The sequence below is a fragment of the Scyliorhinus torazame genome, chromosome 3, assembly GCF_047496885.1.
Source record: "Scyliorhinus torazame isolate Kashiwa2021f chromosome 3, sScyTor2.1, whole genome shotgun sequence".
NCBI classification, from domain to species: domain Eukaryota; kingdom Metazoa; phylum Chordata; class Chondrichthyes; order Carcharhiniformes; family Scyliorhinidae; genus Scyliorhinus; species Scyliorhinus torazame.
Window position 1 is genome coordinate 268809898 of NC_092709.1, and position 22946 is coordinate 268832843.

At 43.5% G+C, this 22946-nt stretch overlaps 1 protein-coding gene across 23 annotated transcripts in view; it reads right to left on the reverse strand.

Annotated features, from left to right (window-relative positions):
• The window catches only part of celf4 (CUGBP, Elav-like family member 4), a 1524235-nt gene that overhangs the window by 115946 nt on the left and 1385343 nt on the right, over positions 1–22946 (reverse strand). For 11 of the 23 annotated variants that reach the window (XR_011940282.1, XM_072497244.1, XM_072497241.1 and 8 more), the window contains one exon: positions 13434–13601. The exons of the other annotated variants lie outside the window; for them this stretch is intronic. Coding sequence is in view for 10 of the 11 variants with exons in the window: in XM_072497244.1 (XP_072353345.1) it covers positions 13434–13601 (168 nt within the window). In the remaining variant the exon portion in view is untranslated. The remainder of the gene's footprint in view (positions 1–13433; positions 13602–22946) is intronic. 23 annotated transcript variants of the gene reach the window in all.

Below are 22946 nucleotides of genomic sequence, written 5' to 3' on the forward strand. Positions count from 1 at the left end.
ACTGCATCACCTCCGGGTTAACCTTGTCCAGAGGTTTAGCATCTGACTGAGACCCCCAGCTGGATCCGAGCATCCAGCAGACCTCCGACTGCTGTCTCACCTGGGCATTTCTGTCTCCACCTGATGTGCATCAACAACTATGTTATGCTCACCAGAATGCGTCCAAGAGGCCTGAACACTGCTGTTGCCCATCAAAATGTGTATCTCTGCGCTGGTGGGGGGTGGGAATGACAGCTGTGTCACGAACAAGGTGGTGTCTTCGCAGTCCCCTCCAAGTGAACTCATGGGAGGGACCACCACGGATGGGCTGGAATTATTGGATGGAGATCCTGCAGCAGAATGGCCAGTGGTCAGTAGGAGGGATGGATCAGTCTGTATGGCATTAACAACTCACGTGTGACGGGTTATCTTGGTGGGGGCTGATGGATCCTCACCTCTGCGCTATATGACAACCTCTACGTTGGTAATCAATCTGTCCTTGGCCACCCTGCGACTTCCAGGGCCTGTTCTTCGTAGGGGGTGAGGTCTCTGATGTATGGCTCCCTGCTGCCCATCTGGGCTCTCCCTCGTCTGTTGTGGGTCAACATCTCCTGCGTGGACACAGATGGGGCCATAGTGGGCCATATGTTTTGTTCATAGCGGAGGTGGGGGGGGGGGGAAATATGGAATGGGGAGTATTGGGGGATAAAGGATGGGAAGTATGGGAAGCTGGTGGTGGGGGGAGAGGGAGTATGAGGGAGGATGGGGATGGGGAGTATGGGGGAGAGGGGGAGGATGGGAGGTTGGTGGTAGGGGGAGTGGGAGCATGAGGGAGGATGGGGAGTATGGGGGGATGGGGCAAATGGGATGGGGGGATGATGGGGAGGGTGAGGGGCTGGTGTGGGCGGCTATGCTGCACATGGGTAGGCCAGGGCATGCTACGGTGCTGCGTGGGGGCGGTGCCAGGTGCATGCTCATGGGGGGCAGGGGGCAGATGCGGGGCAGGGGCGGTGCCACTGCCGAATCACCCGTGTGGCCCAGTGCCCAGTGGAGGTCGTTGATCTTCTCATGGCACTGGGTGCCAGTCCTCCTGGTGATGTTTTCCAAGCTGACGGTCGCTGTCACGTCCTCCCGATGGCTGCCCTGTGGCTGACCCTCCGAACACCTCAGGGGAACTGGGCATCCCGTCTCGTCTTGACCGCGTCCAACAATCTGGCCCGAATCATGGGGCTGGCCTCCTCGGTATGGCTGTGTGCTGTGTGGGGTTTGCTCTGCAGGATCGGTTTAAGTGCTGCTCCCCCTTGATAGCGGGAAGCTGGTGGGTGCAGTCCCAGCGAATCAGCCGGTGGGACCATCATTTGTGGTGTGAAGCCCGTGTGGCCTTGTTAGTGCACCAATTAACATTTGATACAGGTGATGGCCTCACATGGTCGAGCGTCAGGAAGCTCGCTGCAGTTCCTGTTCGTGACCACACTTAGTCCCTTTTCCATTAAATTGTGCCTATCTCCAAATTTGCAGATGACACAAAGCTGGGGGAGAAGGAGCTGTTGTTTCAGTATATTTCGGTATATATTTGCAGAGTTGTTTCAGTATATTTCGAGCAAGTTGAGTGTGTGGGCAAATGCATGGCAGATGCAGTGTAATGTGGAGTCTGCACCGGGCCTTGAAAGAGACCCCTACTCAAGCCCATGCCTAGGGCAATTTAGCATGGCCAATAAATGTGAGGTTATCCACTTTTGTAGCAGAAACAGGAAGGCAGATTATTATCTGAATGGTTATAGATTGAGAGAGGGGAATGTGCAACAAGACAAAGGTGTCCTTGTACACCAGTCACTGAAGGTAAGCATGCAGGTAGAGCAAGTAGCAAAGAAGGCAAATGCTATGTTGCCTTCATAGCGAGAGGGTTCGAGTGCAGGAGAAGAGCTGTAATGCCAATGTTATACAGGGCCTTGGTGCAACTGTGGTCTCCTTATTTGAGGAAGAATGTTCTTGGTATATACGGGGTAAACCATTTAGAACTGAGATAAGGAGAATTTTCTTCACCCAGAGAGTGGAGAACCTGGTAAATTTGCTGCCACAGAAAGCGCTGAGGCTAAAACATTGTAGGCGGAATTCTCCGTCAGTGGGATCCTCCGGTCCGCCAGCAACGCACCCACGCCCGCGAGTTTCCCGACGGCGAGGGGTGGCCGCAATGGGAAACCCCATTGGCTGGCTCCGGGAAAGGAGAATCCCGCTACTGGCGGGGGCATGCTGCGCAGGAAAACGCAGCTGGCGGACCGGAGAATCCCGCCCTGCGGGTTTTCAAGAAGGAATTAGATATAGCTCTTGGGGCTAAAGGGATCAAAGGATATGGGGGGGGGGGGGGGGGGGGGGGGCGGGGGACGGAACAGGTTACTGCGTTGGATTACAATCAGCCATGATCATAATGAATGACGGAGCATACTTGAAGGGCCGAATGGCCCACTCTTGCTCCTAATTTCTATGTATCTATGATTTGCTTTAATAACTAGGCTTCCTTTCACCTGTTGTTTCTGGCAGGAATCCCCCGATCATCAAAAATGTAGCCAATGTTAGAATGGGACGTTTATTGTTATTATTTTTATCTCTCAGGAACAAGAGTAGACCATTGTGCCCATTGGGCTTGTTCTGCCTTTCAATTGGATCATAATTGATGTGCATCTTAGCTCCCTTTACCTGTATTGGTTCCATATCATTTGATACTTTCCGTCTCAAAAATCTAGCGATCTCAGTTTGAAATTGGCAATTCACCTAGGATGAGATTTTCTGGGCATGCACACCTCGGGACTGAAAATCCCCACCCGAAGTCATAGAATTTACAGTGCAGAAGGAGGCCATTTGGTCCGTCAAGTCTGCACCGGCCCTTGAAAGAGAACCCTACTCAAGCCCACGCCTCCACCCTATCCCCATAAACCAGTAACCCCACTTACCTTTTTTGGACAATTTTGTGGCAATTTAGAATGGCCAATCCACCTAACCCGAACATCTTTGGACTGTGGGAGGAAACCGGAGCACCCGGAGGAAACCCACGCAGACATGGGGAGAATGTGCAGACTCCACACAGTGACCCAAGCCGGGAATCGAACCTGGGTCCCTGGTGCTGTGAAGCAACTGTGCTAACCACTGTGCTACCATGCTGCCCAATGGACCTTTTCCTGATCCATTAAAGTTTCTGTTCCACCTGCACTGGGGCTGGTTTAGCACAGTGGGCTAAATAGCTGGCTTGCGATGCAGAACAATGCCAGCAGCGCGGGTTCCATCCCCGTACAGGCCTTCCCGAACAGGTGCCGGAATGTGGCGACTCGGGGCTTTTCACAGTAACTTCATTGAAGACTATTTGTGACAATAAGCGATTATTATTATTACATGGGACTGGAAAATCTCCGCCCTAGTCTCAGTGGCTTTTTAGGAAAGAGCGTTCCAGATTTCCCAAAGCATTTCCTTCGCTACCAGGTCATGTGGTAAAGCAGTGTGATAGAGAAACAAAAATAGTCACCCCGAACTTTTCAGAATTCACGTGTATCATCAATTTATATAACAATGATAGCAATGGGGGCTGGTTCAGCACACTGGGCTAAATCGCTGGCTTTTAAAGCAGACCAAAGCAGGCCAGCAGCAGTGATTGCTATGTTCTTCCTGGCTACTGTCTCAGGTTGAATCATCTGTTCGCAACTTTGGTGCCATTGTTGACCCCTGAACTGAGCTTTTGATTCAATATATGGGGGCTGTTTAGCACAGGGCTAATTTTCTGGCTTAGAAAGCAGACCGAGGCAGGCCAGCAGCACAGTTCGATTCCCGTACCAGCCTCCACGAACAGGCGCCGGAATGTGGCGACGAGGGGCTTTTCACAGTAACTTAATTTGAAGCCTACTTGTGACAATAAACGATTTTCATTTTTTTCATTTCACCTTCCCAATTATATTTTACCTGTTATCAGTTGCATTGCTGCACCAAATACACATTGCTAATCTGCCTTCCTTACCAAAGAAATAGCAAATTAATGTAATTAATGAGAAAGACAGAAAAAAATACACAAAAGAAAACACTCTTCTCACTAATATCACTCTTGCACATGAAGATGGATTAGTCGAGAACCACATCTATAATTAAAGACAATGCAGCTTGATATGTTAATTAAACAGCGTGAATCCAGTTTGAATAAAACTATTGCAGAATATAGGCAATTGCTCAGAACTTCATCAACCAACTTTACTTATTTAACCCTTTGAGTACTGCAAGTTGGTCAGTATATTGGTAAATGTAAGCACTGTATGCATGATGTATGCAGCACACTAGTTCTTAGCTATTACTTTTGTCTGTGTTAAATATTAAAATTTTGAGTGCCATTCTTACTATATCCTCATTCTTATCCACGAGAGGCCGATCAGCTTCTGGTATCTCACTCAGGTGGCTCTTCTCCTCGAGGCTAGGTTATAATACCATCAAGCTAATTTAAATATCGGCTCACATCCGTACTTTCCTTCGAGGACCACCAGATGGCAACCACGACCATAAACGTTACATTATTCCGCGCCCCACCCCACTCATCCCCTCCCATAGCCCAGGCAAGCTGAAGCCAAGGTGAGACAAATTGAGTATAGGTTTCCAGTTAAACCTGTGGCTTTGTGACCTAGGTAGCTCAGCTGGGACTGTTTAGCACAGGGCTAAATCGCTGGCTTTGAAAGCAGACCAAGGCAGGCCAGCAGCACGGTTCGATTCCTGTAACAGCCTCCCCGAACAGGCACCGGAATGTGGCGATTAGGGGCTTTTCACAGTAACTTCATTTGAAGCCTACTTGTGACAATAAGTGATTTTCTTTCATTTCATTTCATTCATAACCATATTGAGCAGTGCACTTACCAATTGATCTCTGAAATACTTTCAACGACTTTTTGGGACACTGCATTCTTAAAAAAAATTAATCCTATTCTCTGCCGTGACAAGACAAGAAAAGTCTTACACAGGAAAGTCAACCTGGGTCACTCTGATGTACGTCCTGAGGGCCACGTTGCAGATTTGCACTGGCAGAGAACTTTCGTTTTATTCATTCATTGGATGTGGCCGTCGCAGGCTGCCCATTCCTATTTGCCCTTGAGGGGGCAGTTAAGAGTCACATGTAGGCCAGGACCGGATAAGGATGGCAGATTTCCTTCTCTAAAGAGCCAGATGTGCTTTTACAACAATAGACAATGGTTGCATGGTTATTGTTACACTTTTAATTCTAGATATTTTTATTGAGTTTCAAATTCCTTCACCTGCCCTGTTGGGATTCAAACCCAGGTCCCCAGATCAGTGTCATAAGAACATAAGAACTAGGCGCAGGAGTAGGCCATCTGGCCCCTCGAGCCTGCTCCACCATTCAATGAGATCATGGCTGATCTTTTGTGGACTCAGCTCCACTTTCCGGCCCGAATGGCATAACCCTTAATCCCTTTAATCTTCAAAAACCTATCTATCTTTATCTTAAAAACATTTAATGAAGGAGCCTCAACTGCTTCACTGAGCAAGGTATTCCATAGATTCACAACTCTTTGGGTGAAGAAGTTCCTCCTAAACTCAGTTCTAAATCTACTTCCCCTTATTTTGAGGTTATGCCCTCTAGTTCTGCTTTCACCCGCCAGTGAAAACAACCTGCCCGCATGTATTCTATCAATTCCCTTCATAATTTTATATGTTTCTATAAGATCCCCCCCTCATCCTTCTAAATTCCAACGAGTACAGTCCCAGTCTACTCAACCTCTCCTCGTAATCCAACCCCTTCAGCTCTGGGATTATCCTAGTGAATCTCCTCTGCACACCCTCCAGCGCCAGTACGTCCTTTCTCAGGTAAGGAGACCAAAACTGAACACAATACTCCAGGTGTGGCCTCACTAACACCTTATACAATTGCAGCATAACCTCCCTAGTCTTAAACTCCATCCCTCTAGCAATGAAGGACAAAATTCCATTTGCCTTCTTAATCACCTGTTGCACCTGTAAACCAACTTCTTGCGACTCATGCACTAGCACACCCAGGTCTCTCTGCACAGCAGCATGTTTTAATATTTTGTCATTTAAATAATAATCCCTTTTGCTGTTATTCCTACCAAAATGGATAACCTCACATTTGTCAACATTGTATTCCATCTGCCAGACCCTAGCCCATTCACTTAGCCTGTCCAAATCCCTCTGCAGACTTCCAGTATCGTCTGCACCTTTTGCTTCTCATCTTAGTGTCGTCTGCAAACTTGGACACATTGCCCTTGGTCCCCAACTCCAAATCATCTATGTAAATTGTGAACAATTGTGAGCCCAACACTGACCCCTGAGGGACACCACTAGCTACTGATTGCCAACCAGAGAAACACCCATTCATCCCCACTCTTTGCTTTCTATTAATTAACCAATCCTCTATCCATGCTACTACTTTTCCCTTAATGCCATGCATCTTTATCTTGTGCAGCAACCTTTTGTATGGCACCTTGTCAAAAGCTTTCTGGAAATCCAGATATACCACATCCATTGGCTCCCCGTTATCTACCGCACTGGTAATGTCCTCAAAAAATTCCACTAAATTAGATAGGCATGACCTGCCCTTTATTTGGCTGTGTCTGCCCAATGGGACAATTTCCATCTAGATGCCTCGCTAATTCTTCCTTGATGATCGATTCCAGCATCTTCCCTACTACCGAAGTTAAGCTCACTGGCCTATAATTGCCCGCTTTCTGCCTACCTCCTTTTTTAAACAGTGGTGTCACGTTTGCTAATTTCCAATCCGCCGGGACCACTCCAGAGTCTAGTGAATTTTGGTAAATTATCACTAGTGCATTTGCAATTTCCCTAGCCATCTCTTTTAGCACTCTGGGATGCATTCCATTAGGGCCAGGAGACTTGTCTACGTTTAGCCCCATTAGCTTGCCCATCACTTAGTGATAACTATCATCTCAAAGTCCTCACCTGTCATAGCCTCATTTCTATCAGTCACTGGCATGTTATTTGTGTCTTTCACTGTGAAGACCGACCCAAAAAACCTGTTCAGTTCCTCAGCCATTTCCTCAACACCCATTATTAAATCTCCCGTCTAATCCTCTAAAGGATATTTACCTTAGCCACTCTTTTTTGTTTTATATATTTGTAGAAACTTTTACTATCTGTTTTTATATTCTGAGCAAGTTTACTCTCATAATCTATCTTACTCTTCTTTATAGCTTTTTTATTAGCTTTCTGTTGCCCCCTAAAGATTTCCCAGTCCTCTAGTCTCGAACTAATGTTTGAACTTTGTATGCTTTTTCCTTCAATTTGATACTCTCCCTTATTTCCTTGGATATCCACGGTCGATTTTCCCTCTTTCTACTGTCCTTCTTTTTTGGTGGTATAAATCTTTGCTGAGCACTGTGAAAAATCGCTTGGAAGGTTCTCCACTGTTCCTCAACTGTTTCACCATAAAGTCTTTGCTCCCAGTCTACATTAGCTAGTTCTTCTCTCATCCCATTGTAATCTCCCTTGTTTAAGCATAAAACACTAGTGTTTGATTTTACCTTCTCACCCTCCATCTGTATTTTAAATTCCACCATATTATCATCGCTCCGTCCGAGAGGATCCCTAACCATGAGATCATTAATCAATCCTGTCTCATTACACAGGACCAGATCTAGGACCGCTGGTTCCCTCGTAGGTTCCTGGGTCTCTGGATCACTAGTCCAGCGACAATACCACTATGCCACTGCCTCCCCTCTCATATGGATCAGGAAAAAAAAATGTTAAGGCATCTGGGAAGTGAAGTGAAGTGAGAATAAGTAATGTTAATGAAGTGCGCAAAAAATGGTAAACTAAACAAAACCCAGCGTTGACTTTTTCAGACTTGATTGCTTTAACTTTTCAGCCTGCAGAGGTTTCATGTCAAATCAGTACGGCCACCTTGTCTAATAAAAGCCGTAACTGTGCTCCACTCTCCAGAACCGTTAACTGATAATGATGTTTTTGTATTGATTTCATTGTATAATTCAAACTTGTATGAAAGGAATGCATGGTGTGTTTACACACTGGGCTGTTAGCCTCAGAAGTCTGAATTTAATTACAGACAGTTTGAGGGAGACAAAATCCTCCTCTATTTGATGGGAGTTAAGAGAAACTCAAGTCAGCCTGCAGCTTGGTTCTGACATCAGACTTGGTACAATAAACAAATAAATTCAAGCATCGTCTATGAATATTTCAGTATTATGTCCTGAAAAGCTGTAGAAGAAAGGCTAAGGGCAATTTTTAAAAGATTTTAGCAGACATGCAATACTCTCCAGCAAAGAATCAGCACAGGCAGCAAAAGCTGAATGAGCTCCTAGGGTGCTCTAACCTTCTATGTATTTTTATGCATTAAATAGATCTGTTTAATCATGAATGTGCTGTGTAACCCATTTAGGTCTGCACCTCTGGAAGTCTCTGCAACTTTGAAAAAGAGATATATTTTTAGTGTTGAGGAATTTTCGAGGTACATCTGCTCTCCCCTGTTGTCTCTCAAAATTACATATTAAAAAGGCTTCATTGCCTGCCTGTCTGCCCAGTGATCTGCTCCTTTCACAATGATGCCAACCAGAATGTCCACCTAAACAGGACGGTGACCCAATTCAGGCCACTGCCATCCCACGTGCACTGGCCATCCAAGTTACAATCGACCATGTGCACTGGACACAGCAAAAGATTTTCAAACCAGAAGCCCCTTTCTTCACATTCTGATGTGGGCTACATATTAAGATTTGCATTGAATATTAATTAACAACTAAGAAAAACCCTCACACACAAGCCTTGGGCTTGCTCCTCCCACATCCTGCTTATTGCCTGGTTTGGGTCATAGAAGAAGTGACAATCGTCTCTCCCTCAATTATCAGTGAATCATTTTCCCTAAAGTCACTAAATAGGAGCCCATGAATTCCCTCCATGAAGTCCTACAAATATGTACTTTGTACATTGATATCTCCGTTTTTATTCCGCATTCTGGCTTGTGGTGTAAGATTTTGATATTCCTACAATTTTTAGGATCTGTAACATATTTGGAATTTATTCCTTAACCACTTTTGTAAGAATCAGTTTGAATTTCTGTTGGACAATTGACAGTCAAGGTAGTTGGGGAACAGGAAGGAGTTGCTTGTGAGAAACCACACTTGATGAATTTATGACTTCAATGGTGCTGTAAAGTCTGAATTTGAGGCGTTTTCTGCTTTGAAGGAATAGTTAACAGCATTGAGTTCAACAGTCTGAACTTAAGATGACACTATTGTACCTGCCTAGCTCCCCATCATCAGATTTGGGAAGTACTCCAAAGATGTGCTGGGGAATCCCTCTTGGAAGTTTCCAGGTAAGGGAATAACTTCCCTTGGACAATTGCATTGTGCTGGAAACAATCAGACAAAGTGGTTTAAATCGCTAACTTTGGTTGGTTCTACCAGTTTTAAACCAACAGTTACTCTGAAAGAGTTAGAAGGAAAAAGGCTCTTCGAACTTCAGCATAACTATTTTAAAAATCCAGATGGAGCCCTGCAAGGGACACCCCCCACCTAACAGTCTTCCCCAATGAAGCACCCCACCCCATTGATATTCACCACTCAGCACAGGTTTCCCTGCCCTAGCCCATCACACCCCCCTCACCTAAAGCCCCCAACCTGACTGAGCCTGACTCCACACTGGTCCGGCCACCCCACTTACAAAAACAACCCCGCAGTAGCTCCCTCCCACACCGGAGGGGGGTTCCCTGATCCAATCCGGGACCACTCCCCGACCCAAACCCCCATCCAAAGTCCAAATGCTCCCCTAATGTCTGACTTCCCCCACTGATGTCTGTCTCCCCCACCAATGTCCGACCCCCTAACCCCTCGATGTCCGAACTATGCATCTTCCCCAATGTCCTTATCCTCCACCCCCGATGTCTGAGCTTCCCAACCACTTGCTATCCAAACCCTGCACACCCACAATGTCCAAACCTTCACACATCCCACAATGTCTGAAACCCTCTACTCCCCAGATGTTCAACCCGATCGCCCCATGCCCAACTCTCCTCCTCCGACTCGATGCCCGGATCCTCCCCCGCCGATGTCTGAACCTCCACCTCCCATTCACTTAACTTAGAAATTTGCCTTTACCCTTTAAACTTTAAACCCACCTGCTTTATGGCAAGTAGAGCTGTAAAAAGGAGGCATGTTCTCCTTTGCTCCTTTTGCACTTCGCTGCTGGAGCTGGGAGTGTGCTCCGCTTCTTGAGACTCACCCGGACTGAGTCAGGAAGGTTGGGCGAGGCAGATGTTTTAGAACTTAAGCACAGGTAAGTCGGGACAGAGTGACAATATGCTGCTGATTGCCACACCGGGAAGTTCCGGCCCTATGTTAAACAAACCATGTATTTCCTTAATGGATTTGTACCAGTGGGGAAACCTTTATTTTCTGTTATCTGTGGGCTTTGGTAAAAATATGTTGAGACGAGAATGTGACTTTCTTGATGGGTTCTTTGTATTTGGAAGAAATGTGCTATTTGTAATGTAATGTAAACTCTGAGGGGCCCAGGGGAAAATAAATGAACATGTGTCTTTATGGCTCTAGTTACAGAGATGGGGTGATGCAGGGTGATTTGCATCCTATAGCCAATAGGAGCGATGAATTTGGACCTCTCCAAAAATGGAGGGAGGAGTGAGAGACTGAGGGGTAAAAGTTGATAAATTGTAGTCTTTATTGGCACAGTGATACCATGGCTTCTGGAGTATGATATTTCTGGATACAGTTCAACACCCCGTCAAAGACAAAGAGAGAGGCACCTTGCACCTGTGCTGACACCAAGAGTTCTGAGGACTTTGAAAGATGAGAATCCTCTATGTTGGCTTCACTGCTTCTTGTTACGTAGAGGTAAAATCTTGCTTAATAAATTCTACTTGGTTAATAAATACTAATTATTCATACCTTGTACCTCAAGCACAACTGAGAACCCTAGTTTTAGAAATTAAGAATTTGGACCTTAGAGTTCTTTTTAAATAGAAGGGTGTTGTACCTCGAAACCCTAAACCTTACAAGGGGCTCAGTTCAACAGGTAGAGACAAAGCAACCATCTCCGTGGTGACTTCAGCTATGAAAACCTGGTAGGTAGAAGAACTGGGAAGGTGGACAGTTTCCAACAATTTGACACATTAATTTCCAATCTGTACACAGTGGAAACATAGTTGTTCTTCAACTCTGGGGGCTGTTCCAAAATCTGTAATTATAACCAGGAAAAGAGAACTTTATCCCACTTCATTATTAATGTCCTGTGCACCCAAACAAGTGGAAGTTCCCACTAATTGCAGAAAATTGTGGGAATGCGCTTATACATTCAGCAGGAATGTCACTCATGAGGAAGTATGTTTAGGGTATGAATTGGGCATTCCTGTAATGATGTATAAGAATGTTTTCCTATACCTACGAATGAAAAAGTTTCATCCTTACAAGAATGCTGTAAACAACTTTACTGCTACTATCACCAACTGCGCTATAACTGACCCATGACTGGAAAAGGAGGTGGAAGTTACTTGAGCAAAAAAACACAGCCGAAATTTAATTTGCAAGTAAACTATTTAGCCGTAGTGTAATTAGGGTTCTTATACACATAAAATATAGCTAATGTGGCTGTTTGAGTAGATTTTGCAAAAGCCCCTGGTATTGCTTGTTAACAGATTTCATGCTAAGGAGCTCAATGGTACAATTTTATATCCTCTTTGTATCCAATGAAAATCTACCATTGAAGAGAGCTTCCAAATGGAGTAATGACTTCAGTGCATCAGCACTTACCGGCTACATTACGGGCCAATCGGGATCAGTAAACATAGAATAATGGATTCCTGGGAGTGATTCCAAAGCAGTAATGTAGGCTAGGGGCTCAGATGGCTCATATAGAGAATAATGGAAACCTACGAGATATTACAAAATGGTAATCTAATCTGGGAGTTTAGATCACTCGTAAAAGCCACTCAGAATTTGCTCACAGAGCTCATGACATCATCTGAATTTTCTGCTTCAATTTCGAACTGAAAGGGAGCTAAAATCAAAAAACTGTGGATGCTGGATGGAAGCTTGAAATAAAAAGCAGAAAATGCTGAGAATGATTTGGGATCTTTGATGATGGCGTTCCACTCATTACATGAGCCTATCATTTGATTCCAGGCTGTTTTTGAAAAATCATTCTGATTTGTGTGAACTGATCAGTAAATTCTGTTCTAGTGAAGTCATAAATTGTGAATCAAATGAAATGCTTAGAGCGGCCATCTGAGCAACACTCCCCCCCCCCCCCCCCAATCATGTGTTATTGTTCCGAAATCGTAAGATTTGGCAGTGCTATTAAAATCATTATCTGTTATCTATTACCATTACAATAAGATCTAAACATTGTGTGAGAATTTTATTCAGTTTGTGGTCGTTGATTTGTCCTGGCATCAGCTGGCAGTGTGGCCACTGATTGTCTACTTTCCATGTCCTTGAAGCAGGATGACTGTCATAACATGGTTTAAGGACAGAAACGTCATTAATGCAGATTTATCGGAGAAAAGAAAGTACAATTAATTCACAGGAAGTTTTATTTCAATGGTATTCACTTAATAGGTGCAGTTCAATGAATGTGTGAGTGCGTGTGTGTGTGAGAGAGAGGGAGAGAGAGAGAGAGAGAAAGGGCAGAATAAGAGGTGGTTCTCATAAATAGGCTTCTTTTTTACCTCACACAACTGAATCAAATAAAGTGACTCAGGTTAGGCAGAACCTCGAGATTTTGATGTGAAACACTGAAGAACAATACAAAATACCACAGTTGTAAAAACTAAAACTCCCCTCTTCAAGTATATTCTTCACGTATTCTGGTGAAAGCTTTTAGAGAAGGGGGTTTCTAATCGATTCTGGAGGGTTGAGTTCAAGCAAGACTTTTTAATGTGAAGGTATTTCAGGAACGCTTTCTCATTTTTCAGTAGCGACTTTATAAATCATTATTAAAAGCTATATATTATTGTAATAGTATGACAAATGCATGATAGAATAGCTTAGTTGCTTGGAGTCCTGATTCAAAAATGGCTGCTCTGAGATTATTAGGGAGACTGCAGGTCAATAACATTAGCATTTTCTTTTTATAAAGAACTTCAATTTGAAACAATTTTGAAACTGACCATTCATCCAAGTGCTGGGCATTAAATCAAAAAAGTCATGGTCATTTTAATTATGTAGCTCCTTCTAAATGTGTGATGCTTTGGATTAATTGCATAGACTGTCAATTTGCCTCTATTTTTCAAACTTAATGGAGACTTAATTATTATGTGTAGTAGTGCCGAACCTCCTTGATTTTAGGGATTGTAATCTACCCTTGTGCAGCCCACTGAGGGCTGGACATCGATGCGTTTAGTGGCAGTAACAGTCTAAAATGGCCCAGGACTCAACCGCACTTTGAAGAGTATTCTTATAGTGGACACTCACCGTGCGTGCAGACGGAGCTTACTGTGTGCCACATCTGGTTGGAGTTTTCATCTCCCGCCTGACCGATTGGGAGGACTGGTGAGCCGGCTCTAGTGAATAACAAAAGAGCGCATCGCGGGCCGGATGAAACGTCCTGCCTGGCCTCTGGAGACCACTCATGGGCTGACCCTTCGGAATAATTAAAAAGTGCATTGAGGGCCGAATGTAATCATCCAACAGGCCATTTCCAGCCCCTGGGTTAATTTATGTTGTGCAACACTGTGCTAGATTCTAGATGGTGCAAACACATTATTCTAAGTTCTTCATGGAGTCCATAAATTGTCCTATTATTGCAAATACACAAATAAGCACATTTTCAACATACAACACTACGGCATATCAGTGCTACTCATATTATGACTTAGGAGACATTTGCAGCCCATTCTCCATATTGTCCAGATCCCTTGACGGACTGCAGTTCCAGTTGTCTCTATGGGGCTCCACGTCTGTTCTGCTTAGCTGTGAAATGTTTACATGCCAGCAGGAAATGCCATTCCCTCTCCTTTTTTTGCTTTCCAGGAAAAGAAGGTGAGAGAATGCTTTTAGGAAACAGATCTTTCCCAGCTTTCATTAAGTTTTCTAAGTGGAACTACTTTGGTTCCACCAATTAATGTTGCCTTTCTCTCACAGTGCGGAAGCGCCTGGTCTACACTTGGCAACTGCCCACAGTGGCACAATCGGAATGAGGAGCTAATTGTGTGGAGAATCACAGGTCCGCATCACACCAGTCTGTGTTGCAGAAGTTTTGAGAAATATTTCTCGAACAGCAACAGTAAAAGCAACACCAACTCGTATGTATTAACTGTAGCTATTGATTGGGAATGTAGTACTTCTCAAATATTACTGAGATGGAGCGACTTTATGCCCACTTTTGTCCTGATACTGTTTAAAGGTGTAAAACACTGTGGAAAATCCCTTCTATACATAACAGGAGTACACTGTACTTAACTTAGACTTTAATCACAAAAGTGACTTTCAATTCAAAAACCTTTCTCTGCATTTTTGTTCCATCCAAAAATATTTTTTCAAAAAAACTTATGACGCAAAGCACCGTACATTATGGAAGTAAAACAAAATGGAAAAACTAGAAAATTATAACATAATGTAATTAGAGTAATTTAAAAGAAATAACGTTCAGAACAAAGGATTTAAATTATGAACTAGTATGCAACATATTCCAACAATGTTCATCGTATGAGCAACAGTTAAAAAAATCCTCATGCTTAGCATTTTTCTTTTTTTTAAAACTAAGTCATTATGCTAATTTGTACACAGAATAATTACCAAATTCTTTATGAGCTGAAACACTTCTGTGTATACATTATACTTTTGATTTATAGATGTGTAAGCAATATTTTGAGTCAAATCCTGCTGAGCATACAGATGGGTATCATTTCCTTCAAAAGCCTGAGACCTTGGGGAGTTAACAGAAAGCATTCCTTTCCCCTTTCCCCTCAAATATTTATATCGCTTTCACTTACCTTTGTTCTTAATAGAATTCTAGCAGTAACACCTGTGAAGAACATCCTCAGTGACTGCTGTTATTGTACAGTTCTCCACTGGTGTTCTCAGTGGCTCTGTGTTCACAATTAACCTATTAGGAACGTATTCTGGGAACAAATGGTTGGGGCCTTCAATGAGTGATGCTGAGCCAGAAAGTGGGTTCAGTGCTCAATCACAGTAATCGAGATCAGGGGCAGTTCATCCCATCGCAAGGGAGGGGCTTTAAACACATTGGTCTACCACTATGCCACATCTGTGCATAAGTAACATGCAAGCTCACATCTCCATCCCCCACTCCCCCCCCCCACCACCCCTCAAAGTCACTTCTCAATTTCAACTGGGACACAAAGGGAATTAAGAGGCAGAGTTGAAAGCAGTGCTATTTTCCACAGAGGGTAAGATATAAGAGTTGGCATCACATGCCTCTTTGCATCTGCTTACAGAGATGGGGAGAGTGATTGGTGCATTTACACAACAGATATCACTTACCAATTAGAATCACACAATGAGACAATTCCTTTAATCTTTAAAATATTTTTTATTGTTACACACGGTGTGATATCTAAAACGTGAAGCTTGGCAATCAGAATGGCAGCACAACATGACAGATGAACTCGAGCAGCCAAGCATCAATGAGATAGTTCACGAGTGAATATGAACACAGAGAATGAATATGAATATTTAAAAAAAGGTTAGACTATGATAGAAGTGTAACCCAATCTTAGCCACACAGTTATCCATAATTTCTCGGTCTTCAAAGTCACAATTTAAGAATATAATCTTAACCACCCTCAGGTTATTTTACAAAGTCTGTCCCCATCTGCCTGCTATTTACACTCACAGTTAATGATGGTGCTAGTGGACCCATATATCATTTTTTTTGTTAACGGGAGGAAAATTAAACAACTGTTTTGGATCCAGTGCACCTGAGGCATGTGCTCCAGTAGTGGCTGGCACTGAGATATAATCACAGCTGACCTGTAAAATGGGCCATCCACCTGTCACTGGCACAAGTGAACAGTTTTTGTACACTGTCAGTTGCAGCTGAGGTACATTTCCCTGTTTGGGAAATGCATGCAGATGGGCCAGGCCAGGTGAAATTAGGGCATTTTTACAACTTTATACAGCTCCTGCCGCTCTGCCAAAAATAAATCTTTTCCGCCTGTTGGAGCAACACCACGAGTTGTCGCAAGGATAAGACAATTAAAGAATTAACATTGCTTCTGAGCAAAGTAAAAACAAAATGCAGGAAAGGCAGAAAGAGTTGAAAAATAACACATTTTAGGCTTCCGATGTTAGCCATCCACAGTAAATGGCGGGTGAAGCAGAGTTATTGCTTCTGCAATGTTACCATGCTTGGGTACAATTTAAATGGCTGTAAAGTGCAGGAAATGGAAATGCCAATTTACTTTTATTTCTTCCCCCACTCCCTTCCCAAAGATGCAGCCTGCCATACACTGCTTCACACTCTTAACTGTCTGGTCAAGAACCAAATAACAGGATTTCAGTATTGTCAGGCAAGTCTGAGTAAATGGCAGCTCTGGGACTAAGACCCTGGACCATCTGGTTGTTGCCTGAAGCAGTGACATTGTGCAGAAATGTAACATTCAGTGTGAAACAGTGAGAACAAATTGTAAGTGTACATGTGGTACATTGGAAATGAGGAGAGAAAAGATTATGTACATCTTTTGTTAAAATAATAAGCTAAAAGAGTCCCTTACAGTCCCCAAAAGGTTAAAATCCCATGTATCTATGATAAAAATCACATTTTTTCACCAGAAAAAAGTACCTGAAAATAAATATTTTATACAGCCCCATGGGGAAGGATATCTCATTTTTGTAGAGTCCCACTCTGGTGGACTAATGACTTTGTTGAGTGAACTTCATAGAGCCAGCTTAATGACCCCATTCATTATGGGCTACAAATGCGTGATCTGAGCAATATTCTTCATTATATGCAGCTTACACTTAACATTTAAAGAGGGTGAATTAGTTGTCCCTTAGAAGCTGAGAGAAACTGGCTGAAGATAACAGATGAGTGAAATATGATTTCCTCAAATTTATGGCTTTTTAAAATGCAAGAACTCCAGAACTCTTCACCAAAGAGCACAGATTATTCAGGGTCTTCACAAATAATGAGGAAGATACATTACCCAAGGTAGGGATGGTGAGATACACCTTTTATGTGAAAAGTTAGATGCTGTAGAAATGTTTGGCTTTATTGGTAGCCTCAAACACTTCCAGCTGCTCAGAGCATATCATCGTAAGGTAGTTTTTTTTTGCAAAATGTCCCCTTCCCACTCTTTCGCCAGCCAGATGCTGTGCCTATCAGAGGCACATCTTTGGAAACCACTGATGCATTCACAGGATTTCCCAATATTCACTCCCAGAAGTTGAGGATGTCATAAAATACTTGTTGAAGTACATATTATGAGTACCCACCACTGCTGAAGTACCTGAGTGTGCATCAGTTATGGGCACATGCTGGCAACCAGTGGACTATCTTGGCCCTGATTCCTTCTCATAAAATCTGCCCTCTTACTTATTTCACTGAAAAACCTTGGTGGAAGACTAGACCTAGAAATGCAATATACCATAAAGGCTGAGAAGAGGAAAGAAGGTTGATTAACAAGTAATAATTCGGAATGAATTTACAATGACGTGGAGGTGAGTTGACTGCAAAACACCAGGATTAATGATTGCTCCATTTTTGATCTATCAAACATTAAAGGATATTTGTTTATTTTTTGTGCTTTCTTTATACAAGTCTTAATAGCTTTAAAAAAGATGTAAGGAATCTAAGGGGAGTTTTTCTGCTTGAATGCTCCTGGTGCACAATTAAACTCTGGCTGGGAGTACACAGTTTTCCGATATGCACATATGTCGGAAGCATCAAAATAGAAAACCTGTCATTTAATGGAAAGTAATGACCAATGGGAGAAATTGATGTTACTTTTAAAATTCATTTACGGGATGTGAGCATCGCCGGTTAGGCCAGCATTTATTGCGCATCCCCAGTTGCCATCCAGACGGTGGTGAGTTGCCTTCTTGAACCGCTGCAGTCCTTTTTATGTTTTACTGTTCACATTTGTCTCAGATATTGGGTGCAATTTAAGAAAAAACAGTCCAGTTTTGGAGCGAATAGCGGAGTGTTTCTTGGCGCCTTCAGCGCTGAGAACAAACCCCGTTGAGAAATGGGACTTTTCTTTTATTGGCCTGGGCGAGGAACTGAGGCCGCACTTACCTAATTTCCTGCACTGACGAGCTCAGACATCTTTAGATGCTGCTCTGATCTCTCAACCCCTCCTTGGACTCTCCACTGTGGCCACTGGACCCCTCCCCTCCCCCCCCCCCCCCCCCCCCCCCAATGCACCATGGTCATGACCCAGCCAGCCTGGAAATGCCACCTGAGCACCCTGGCAGTGTCTCTGTGGCAATGCCAATGTGCTAGGCTGGCAGTGCCTGGGTGCCAGCAGGAATGCCAGGAGCCCAACCATCCGGGGCCTCCAATGGCCTGGCAGATACCCCCAGGTGCCATTACGCTTAGTCAACGTTTGTGTGGACCAGTGCTAAACGGCCCAATGGTGAGGTTTCCCAGGCGGGAGCATTCGTTCCCAGGCCTTGGAATAATCGGCACCCACATATTTAAATGAGCCTAATGGAGCCCAGTGAGTGCGAGATTTAACAGCCTCACCGAGTCAGGCGCGACGAGGCCATTTGATCATACCATTTGTTGTTAAATAAATGTTTTATTTCAATATATCTACAAATATAAATATGCACCCTTGCTATTAGCTGAGAGGAACAGCTGAAGCGGTGTGACATAATTCAGGAGATCCCTCTGCGTCACATTTGCGATACAACATAAGTGTCAGAGAGTCTGGGTATATGATCACTGGGTTAGCACTGGTCTTTTCACTTTAGTGAGTTAGGCTTGAATTCAGCCTGGATTGATGTGATAAAAATCTGCTCTGCCCGTTGATTTTAAATGAGTTTTGGCAGCCTCAAATAATTTGAAGTGTGACAAGTAAAGACCCATATTCATACAGGCTGGAGAGCTATAGTTGATCTCTTTTGCCAACAGGGGATGGATGGGACTTTGAGTTTTATGTTCATTTTACTGAATTGGAAATATTCATAAGTTTCATTGCTGAACACCACACAATACACTGAGGCAAAGTGAAAACATAGACTTCTGTTTTTGTTTTTAAAAAAGCCTTTTAAAATGATTGCTTGGCAATATCTTGCCACAATTTCTTCTCATGTTTCATTTTTTGCCTACTCTTTTTATGCTAACTCAAAAGAGAGCACACAAAACCTCAGAATGCCATGTGGGAAATATTGGGGAAGAATGATCTGGCTGAAGACTGAATGGGCACGTAAACATTTCAGAATTTAATTTCAAAATTGGGATGTTGAATATCTCACCACATTTTCCACTCAGTTGCACTTTCAACAGATCAGAGACAGTACAGGTTAGATAGAAGGGGCGCTCTTACTATTTGAATTCATGTCATTATTCCTTCCCTTTCAATAAATTTAAAAGTTATGGAACTTGTATTTAGTGAAGGAATGTTGAAGCAGCAAAAGTGCAAAGGTTAATTATATAACTTGAGTAGTCTTTTGTTTATATTTGATTAAATTACTGTTTTAAATTTTTTTTAGGGCATTATTATATGAGCATCATTTTTCCAACCAGTTTGAAAGAAAGAAGAAAGATGAAAACAAAATGTCTCTCTATGTACCAGAGGACTAGACTTCTTCACATGCTGAAGGACTATATCTGGATAAACACTAACTCCACTTGGAGAGATTTTTACCACTCTTTGTAACTGACTAATTTTGAAGTGGTGCCTGAGCTGCATGTTGAGTCTTTTAATGTGCTGTAGATGTAACACCTTACCAAGGCTCACATGCATTTCTGAGTGCCAAGCACTGCTAAGTAGTGCCACTTATACCACTTCACATGGATGAAATCAGCACAATTCAAATTTTTTGAGTGTACATTGATGAGTTTTCTACATGCACCCACACGTCCATACATACGCACACATACACAGGAGGGTCATGTTGACTTTTTGCACTTACTAGTCAGCAGCCTGTGTTACATTTCTCCTGAATTCTTTTCCACTGAAGTCAATGGGAAATATGTAAAACAGGCTGCGGGTTCGCTATTCACTATGGAAACACCACCACCTGGAGGTTCCCCTCCAAGCCACTCACCATCCTGATTCAAACAACACTCCGAAAGCTTAACACCATCCAGGAAAAGGCTTGATCTGCACACTACCCACCACCTTAAACCTTCACTCCCTCTACCATCGGTGTGCAGTGGCAGCAGTTTGTGTAATTTGCAAGATTCCCTGCAGCAACTTGACATGGCACCTTGCAAACCCATAAGCTCCACCAGTTGGAAGAGCAAGGGTAGCAGACATTTGAAAACACCATCATTTGTAAGTTCCCCTCCAAGCCATACACCATTCCTTCACTGCACAGGGCCAAAATTCAGGAACTCCCTTTGAACAGCACTGTAGATGTACATGTACCACACGGATTTCAGCAGCTGAAGAAGGTGGCTCAAGGGTAATTAGGGATGGGCTATAAATGCTGGCCTTGCCAGTGATGCTCTCATCTCATGAGAATAAAAACAAAATGCATGAAAGGGAGGGGCGATTGGAGGCACAAGATCAGGTGATGATACCGCCTGCAATACGCCAAATCAGAGTTAGCAAACCTCTTTAACATAGGATCCCTGCCATGGCAAGGAAGCCTGCTGATGGGCCGATGGGCCGAATGGCTTCCTTCTGCACTGTAAATTCTATGATAATCTATGATGCTGAAGAGGAAAGTTGCAGAGAAGTTGCTGCTACATCACCTGAAGAGCTGGAACCATTAATAGAGCAAAAATGAACTGAATGTACAGGCCAATTTGGGGTTTAAGCCTTGGATCAGACCAACATTTGAAAAACTGAGGTGCCAAGGCCTAATGGGAGGGATAGGACATAAGAACATAAGAACTAGGAACAGGAGTAGGCCATCTGGCCCCTCGAGCCTGCTCCACCATTCAATAATGGCTGATCTTTGTGGACTCAGCTCCACTCTCCGGCCCGTACACCATATCCCCGAATACCTTTATTCTTTAGAAAGGTATCTATCTTTTTCTTAAAAACGTTTAAAGAAAGAGCCTCAACTGCTTCACTGGGCAAGGAATTCCAGAGATTCACAACCCTTTGGGTGAAGAAGTTCCTCCTAAACTCGGTCCTAAATCTACTTCCCCTTATTTTGAGGCTATGCCCCCTAGTTCTGCTTTCCCCGACCAGTGGAAACAACCTGCCCGCATCTATCCTATCTATTCCCTTCATAATTTTATATGTTTCAATAAGATTCCCCGCGTCCTTCTAAACTCCAATGAGTACAGTCCCAGTCTACTCAACCTCTCGTCATAATCTAATCCCCTCAACTCTGGGATCAACCTAGTGAATATCCTTTGCACTCCCTCCAGTGCCAATATGTCCTTTCTCAGGTAAGGAGACCAAAACTGAACACAATACTCCAGATGTGGCCTCACCAACACCTTATACAATTGCAGCATAACCTCCCTAGTCTTGAACTCCATCCCTCCAGCAATGAAAGACAAAACTCGATTAGCTTTCTTAATCACCTGTTACACCTGCACACCAACTTTTTGCGACTCGTGCACCAGCACACCCAGGTCCCTCTGCACAGCAGCATGTTTTAACATCTTACCGTTTAAATAATAATCCATTCTGCTGTTATTCCTCCCAAAATGGATAGCCTCACACTTGGCAACATTGAATTCCATCTGCCAGACCCTAGCCCATTCACCTAACCTATCCAAATCCATCTGCAGACTTCCGGTATCCTCTGTACTTTTTGCTTTACCACTCATTTTAGTGTCGTCTGCAAACTTTGCCACATTGCACTTGGTCCCCAACTCCAAATCATCTATGTAAATTGTGAACAACTGCGGGCCCAACACTGATCCTTGAGTGACTCCACTAGTTACAGGTTGCCAACCAGAGAAACACCCATTTATCCCCACTCTCTGCTTTCTGTTAGTTAACCAATCCTCTACCCATGCTACCACTTTACCCTCAATGCCATGCATCTTTAGTTTATGCAGCAACCTTTTGTGTGGCACCTTGTCAAAAGCTTTCTGGAAATCCAGATATACCACATCCATTGGCTCCCCGTTATCTACCGCATTGGTAACGTCCTCATAAATTCTACCAAATTAGTCAGACACGACCTACCCATTATGAACCCATGCTGTGTCTGCCCAATGGGACAATTTCCCTCCAGGTGCCCCGCTATTTCCTCCTTAATGATAGATTCCAGCATTTTCCCTACAACTGAAGTTAAGCTTACTGGCCTATAATTACCCGCTTTCTGCCGACCTCCTTTTTTAAACAGTGGTGTCACGTTTGCTACTTTCCAATCCTCTGGGACCACCCCAGAGTCTAGTGAATTTTGATAAATTATCACTAGTGCGTTTACAATTTCCCTAGCCATCTCTTTTAACACTCTGGGATGCATCCCATCAGGGCCAGGAGACTTGTCTACCTTTAGCCCCATTAGCTTGCCCAATACTGCCTCCTTAGTGATTACAATCATCTCAAGGTCCTCACCTATCATATCTTTATTTCCATCAGTCACTGGCATGTTATTTGTGTCTTCCACTGTGAAGACTGACCTGGAGGCCTTTTTTCCCAAAAGGGCCACATATAGGTCAAGCACAGCTGTCCCAGGGACTACTGCCAACCAAAAGAACATAGGAACAGGAGTGGATTGTTTAGCCTCTCGAACCAGTTTCTCTATTCTGTGAGATAATGGCTGATCTGTGAACTAACTCCACAAACTTGTCTTTTCCCCATATCCCTTAATACCATTGGTTAACAAAAACCTGTCAAATTCAGATTTAAAATGAACAATTGATCTAGCAACAATTGT